The 6,948-nt window shown below is 35.5% G+C and overlaps 1 protein-coding gene across 1 annotated transcript; it reads left to right on the top strand.

Annotated features, from left to right (window-relative positions):
* Positions 1-568: 568 nt before the first annotated feature.
* LOC145324722 (uncharacterized) lies at positions 569-2,772 on the top strand. The gene is made up of 2 exons (XM_080167325.1): positions 569-942; positions 1,410-2,772. The coding sequence occupies exons 1-2, from the start codon at positions 903-905 to the stop codon at positions 2,021-2,023; spliced, it is 654 nt and encodes a 217-aa protein (XP_080023451.1). The 5' UTR covers positions 569-902; the 3' UTR covers positions 2,024-2,772.
* Positions 2,773-6,948: the final 4,176 nt, after the last annotated feature.

Below are 6,948 nucleotides of genomic sequence, written 5' to 3'. Positions count from 1 at the left end.
TTTTTTACTTTCTCCTTCTTTCGTTATATGTAAACAAGTAATAACCTTATTATTATAACCAGGGGTGTATATTCTGCACAAGATTTATTTTTTTTCCCCTGCTACAAATTTTTTTATTTTTTTTCCCCCCTAGATTTTTCTGAAAAAGTAGGGGGGGAAATAGAAAAATATTTAAAGAATTCTATATTTCATTTATTTTATCCCTCCTTCCACACATTTCTTTAGTTTTTTTAACCAAGGAGGGGGGCAAAATGGAAAAAATGTTTTCAGTTTTCTTAATTTTTACATTTTTTTTTCCTCCAACCACTTATTTTTTATTTCCCCCCCCCCCCTGAGCAGGGGATCCCATGCAGAATATACATCCCTGATTATAACATATACTTCTTATTTCAGGAGTTACCTATACACCCCTGTTAGACGTTATTGAAATGGAAGACAATTTGATTGGTACACTCTCTAAAGCTCTACTGAAGCGTATAAGAAGTGGAGATAAGAGGAAAAATGTACAGGTGACTTTTTACAACTAATTATTTCTACATATTTAAGATGAGACCTTACTTTTCATTACTGTACTTAAAGTATAATCTATGCTCGACTTTAATTTCTATTTTTCACTTGCAGTCAGCGCACTATAAACATGCTTGCTCTTACACCAGTATAGTCATATGTACTGTAATCAATTGACACGTGTAGCTTGCCCAAATAACGATCCATAACAACTCCCCTATATTATTTTAAATAAGTAATTCACTAATTATGTAATCTTTTTCCAGTTGCAGCATAAACTGAGGTCCATAAGAAAACTCTTCTGTAATGCAACGAGAAACAGAAAATGGCGCAAGAAACCTCCACAAAGTGAAGACAGTCAGCCATTACTAGAAGAAGAACAGCAGGAGGATTTGATGGATGTGGAATATGAGAACGAAACTGCATCGTCAAAAGGTAACCTACAATATCTGTAATATAAAGTAGAACGATGTCAGTCTGTCTGTTTGTTGTTTGTTTGTCCAAATTCCCACAAACATTGTCTCCCAATTTTTGTTTTTTATTTTCCTTTCAATCTAAATTTCAAACAATTGGTTTGATCAAACGTTAGTTAAGTTTGTCTCAAGATATCCTTGTTCCAGGGGTGTATATTCTACATGGGATCCCTTAACCTAACCCACCTTCACCCACTCTCTACATTTATCTACTTTTTCTGGAATTTTTAATTTTTTAACTTTCTAATTTGACTAGTTTTTCTTTACGGCATTATCCTTATACTAAAGTAACAGGATGTCTGTGTGTCTGTTCAAAAGGATCTTGCTAACCGCTGAACCGATTGGGTTCTCCTTTACAGGGTACCTTCACATAGGTCCCGGGAAGGTTTATAACTATAAAACATCATGTTTAACATCGTATTTTTTTAGGTAAAGTTTGTACAGGCTGCAATACCAACTTCACAAAGGAAACCGAAAGTATATGTTATCAATGCTACGCAAACCAAGTTTTGGAGCGATTAAATAACAATCCTGAAGAAACGGACTACATTAATATTGTTGTAGACAATATTAACAACAATAATACCAACGATAATAATGATGCAGACAATGACAGCATTCAAGATGCCGAGGACTGGGAACACGTCGAATTGTTTGATATACCTGAAGATTATTTTGACCCAGATGATGACGATGACCCTGATGACGAACCTGATGGCGATCATGACGGGGATCCCTTCAAACATCTTACAGAACTTGAGAAAGAAATTGTTAATGATTTCAGAAGCGTTTGTGTTCTAGACAACCCCATCTCTCACAACAAAGTTAGAATCATCCTGGCGATTCTGAAACGCTCGTGTATTTTCAAATTTCCGTCATATAATACATTATTCAAACCCAAATACAAAGTTGAAATCAAAGAAAACAAATATAATCCTACAAATGCTCCTGGTTCACTGATTGAGTGCAGGTATGTTTATATACGATTTAGAAAGCGTAGCATTTCTATAATCATTACCAGAATTTCCGTACGTCCATTTTAAACATGTCGATTTTTCTCCTTTTTTAACAACAAACTTTCAAGTGTTCTAATTATCAGTTTGATCATTCTTTGGTATATTGCTTCCTGCGACAACTTGAGAACAATATTATAAGCGAAGCCACTCTATAATTAATTCCTTAAAATTTAAGTATGTGCATAAACCTTATCCTTCTTGAAGCATTTTTTTTTAACAAATTTACTTACATACAATTTTGGTTCGACTTTAATATTTTTAAATTCAGTTCAGATACTTCACAATTGTTAATGTCCGTTTGTCGTACCGTTTCAGTGCTTTGGTTTTTATGGATGTTGTCATCCTTGTTCCATTACTTTTCATCGTAATATTATTTGGAGCCCGATGGTGCAAAATTTCTTTGAATTGTGCAAGTTTTAGTTAAAAATATATTTCTTTTTCCAGATTCCCTACCTATGAGATCCTCCAAGACGCCATCACAGACTTTAAACGGTTGAATGGACAACAGGCCGTTGATGATCATATAACTTTTGACATCTCGGGCGACGGAGTGAAAGCAGCTCAGGGATCTCATATCTCCTATTATACTGTCTGGATTAGGTAAGTAATTAATATATTGTGGATTTGAAAGGGTTGGGTTGGGATAAAGTTCTTTTCATATACAGCATGACCCTCGAAAAGGTATTTTTTAGGATTGGCAGCCTATATTTCAAAGGATATCAAAATATTTGTTTTACATCAATTGACAGCCCAGATTTTTAAAGCCAAAGATTAGGAAACCATTCAATAAACAAATAAGAAAGAAAACTAAGTTTACAATTGATACTTTTTTCTATTGCATACATATATAAAAATCTGTCTTACTGTATACCAGGACTTAATTAATACCATAAGTAAACCTAGTTTTTACCACTTTTACGGTAAAATTTTACCAGCCTTTACGTTTTATAAATCAGTGACTACAATTTTAAGTCTAAGGTATTAAATGCTATTATTATTAATTCTTCTTTATTATTTCAGGTTATTCTTCAACAAGGATTTCAGTGTTATATTGCCAGTCAGCATATTTGAGAAGACGAGGAAGCGTCCCTACAGTTACAACTTTCTGGATAATGTTACCCGATTCATCAACAAACTAATTCAAGAAGGATTACCTGGACATACCTTTCAATGTAGAACCATCATCCACGATGCCGTTGCCAGAGCCGATGTATTCGGCATTCTTGGCCATGGATCAAAAAATGGATGCCCACACTGTGACCTTCCAGGGATGGCTTTTTCACAGACTTATCTCCGTCAAAAGAACTTGGTATTGTTCGAATCAATGAATGTATTTTACCCCAGTGACAGTCAAGATATGGGTACGCCGAGGTCTGACGAGAAATTCCGCAAGTTAGAGGAAAATAATCAGAACATGAAAACCAGTTTTTCTGACCTTGACCCGAGCTTGGATTTAATACAAGATACCCCCAGTGATCCGATGCACGCGTTGCACCTGGGCTATGTAAAGAAAGTGATGACGTACCTGAAGAAAGGACGTAATAGTTATCCAGAATTGGAAGAAGAAGACTTAGTTCAAATGGAGAGAATTACAGGGATGTACTGCATTTGACTAAAGAAATGACGCGTAAAATAGGTGTTTTCTTCGCGCATTTCTCGGCACTGCGATAAAATTCTGCATTTTTAGATTTATGTCTATTACACATTATTTGTACGCCTTGTTATGCCGCTTAAAAGAGTGTTAGTTTGAAAAGTTTAAAGAACTTAAATTTTGAAAATTTTCTCCTTATCACCCATATTTTACCATGAACTGCAGTAACTCCAATTATAGATGAAATCAACGATCAATTGAAGCTTGTTGGCGATTTTGATCGCGTTCCCCGTACGTCCATCATGCGCCTGACAGAGAAGAAGCTAGCCCTCAATTTGAAAAGTTCTGAATTCAAAGTACTGGTCTTCTACCATATGATATTTTATGCAGAGGTAGGTTTTTACCATATTATAATCTTTTTAGAATTTAAAGCTTATTTCAGTTTCATTATATTGTATAGCAATAACATTCTTTTTAAATTTGCGCACGTGTGCTATATTATATATATATTTCTATTGAGGAGGGTGGACTTCCAATAAGTATATAGGGCGAAGCCCCTAGAGGCTAGGGGCGAAACAGCTAGTTTTACCTTAAATTATTACAATGTTTTTTTTTTCCAGTTGGCAAATCTTAAAGATGAACAACGTCTGATATGCAAGTTTTTATTCCACATATTGCGCAGTCTCGAAGAGCATATAACAACTGAACGTGTGGCTGAGCTCAAGACCATGATAATGGTCCTGAACTCAAAATTGGCGGAGATGTACGGCGAATCGTGCTTGAGTTACAATACTCACATGCTTTACCATATGCCGGAACATGTCCGCCGATTTGGACCATCCATGGCGTTCAGTTGTTATGCTTTCGAAAGTGCCAATCATGTGATATCAACTTACATCCGAGGATATAATTTTGGCCTTAAAGAGGTTTCAAACAGGTAATACTATTTTTTTTTAGTTGAGTTCCTTTGACTTTTAGTTTTGGTTTCAAGAAGTGTCACTTCTCCCCCCCCCACTCTTTACAAATTTTAATGTAATTTTTAAAAATGTAACATAACTTTCTTTCCGTGTATTGCTGATCAAACACTTAAGCTATAACGATTTCACCAGCAACATACCTTTCCGTTTAACAGCCATTAATGACATAAATGACATATTTAGATTGTTGATATTTCACACAGTGAAACCGTACATAAATGAAAAGCTGGCTGTCAGGGGAACAAGGAATGCCAACAAACGAAAGTTCGAGAGTAATCAATTCTATACAGACTGCCAAGACCTCTACTTTGTCCCAGACTGCCGTCGTGATAAAACAGTATGGTTGGTCCACAAAGTGAGGACATTTTTTCCGGCATACACCTTTCCTGAAGATTCCAGAATAATAGGTAGGGGTGTATATTTTGCACATGATTAATTGTTGTATAGAAATATTTCATGAACTATACATTTCATCTAATTCCTTTTTAACCTACCACAATTTATTTGTAATTCTCTTATCATGCCAGGAGGAGAGTGTGGTAAAGGGGGGGTCTAGGAAAAATGAATTAAGTTTTATGGTTTTAAACACTGAAAATATACACCCCTGGTATTAGGAGTAGGCAAGACTGACGATCCCGAAGACTATAGCCATCCTCCAACACAACTAGCCTCCAACCTACTGAAGTACAGAGTAGCATGTATCTCCGTACACCAGTTGCATCAAGATGTCTCCATCGTAAATGTTGTAAAATTCAACTGAAGGCCCTTCCCTCTTTATTTGGAATTTATGTGAAATGTACTTTAAAATATTTTTTTCATTAAAATTATTTTTTATAGCTAATTTTAAAAAAGGCATTTCAACTTAATTTAGCAAAACCCTACCTTTTTGGCCATCGATGGGTATGAAGTTAAAGTGTTATAAGTCTAGTCTGTAATTTGAAAGAGTACATGTTTGCAATTTAATTTAATTTTACATAAAATTTTAATTTCTGTCTACACATTTCAGATTTAAAACTATGCAAATTGCCCATGCCAACGACCTGGATAGAACAGCGTAATTTCGACTGGCAATTGACCAAGCTAGATCCCAAAATGACGAGGACTGGAAAGAGTGCTAGTTCTGTAAAGGTAAAAATTATATTTAAGGCCTAATTTACTATTGTACAAATTGCTGCTACCCTTCGCTCTTAAAACTTATAAATTCGCATGTTACCGGATCGAAAGGAAAACCTTATCGGTTCATGCTTAACAGACCACAAAAGATTATTGACCAAGTATAATTATTTATTAATTTTCCACAGTGTGTTTAACATTTGATATTAGTAATTAAAATTCTAGGGGCGTAGCCACTGCTATCTAATATCTTATTATGCATTGTAAATACAACAATTATTTCTTGTTTTAGAACAACAAGCCTACTGGAGGTGCCAAACCTAATGGAAGTGCCAGAGGTGGAAGTGCCAAAGCTGCAAGTGCCAAACCTGGAAGCAACAAATCTACTGGAGGTGGCAAAGGTACAACAGCAAAGGTAGGATTTTAAGTTTTATTGTTATCGGTTTTTGGTTTGTTGGTGTTTTGTTGTTAAACTAAACTTACTAACATGATGTCTGTTTGTGGGTTTGTACCAACAAATCTCGTTAACCGTTGAACAAATTGGGTCCCTCTAACCATATAACTTAACCTAGCCTAACCTAACACAGTCATTTTGTCGGGAGAGGGGGGGGGGGAGGGTAAAGTTTTAAAAAATAGAAGAAAAAAATTAGGATAATGCCGGTGTTGTTTAAAACTATAATCCTCGGTAAGTAATGCTTTACAATAATTATCTATATTATTTTTAGAACACAACTAGAACCACAACATCTCCAATAAGGATTACCCCACCTCCATCTCCACGGCCACGGCCACGGCCCCCCTCCGCGAGTCAACGGACCGCGAGAGTTGTAGTTCCTCCTGCAACATCATCACGACCCCAGTCCCAGTCATCACGACCCCAGGGATCATCTGCCCCTTCTGGTGAGATGGAAGAAAGCGAGGTATTATTTTTATTTCATTTTGTCATCCAGAGGATACAAATTACAATTATTTAGGATATATATCGACTTAGCCTGGAAAAAATAACTTGTAAGATTTGACTAAATTTTTGGTAAACATTGACCAATAAAAATTTAAGAAGTTGGTCAAATTTTACCAAGTTGATTTTTTGGTCAAAGTCCAAAAATCTGGACTTAGCCTAAAAATTTACCTTGTCAATTTTTACCAAAAAGTTGGTCAAATTTTACCAAGTTTTTTTGTTTGTCAAAGTCCAAAAATGATGGAAGATGCTTAGGATCACTTGCTCTTGTTTGTGGATAGTCTTCTTTTCTACCACGTAGTTTTTAAAATAC

The sequence above is a fragment of the Acartia tonsa genome, chromosome 7 (genome assembly GCF_053477335.1).
Source record: "Acartia tonsa isolate MP-2025a chromosome 7, ASM5347733v1, whole genome shotgun sequence".
NCBI lineage: Eukaryota > Metazoa > Arthropoda > Copepoda > Calanoida > Acartiidae > Acartia > Acartia tonsa.
Note: the sequence above shows the minus strand (reverse complement) of the source record. Positions and strands in the feature narration are given on the sequence as shown.

Coding starts and splice junctions, on each gene's coding strand:
- LOC145324722 (XM_080167325.1), top strand. CDS start 903: ATGGATGTGGAATATGAGAACGAAACTGCATCGTCAAAAG. Junction 943..1,409: donor CGAAACTGCATCGTCAAAAG/GTAACCTACAAT, acceptor GTATTTTTTTAG/GTAAAGTTTGTACAGGCTGC.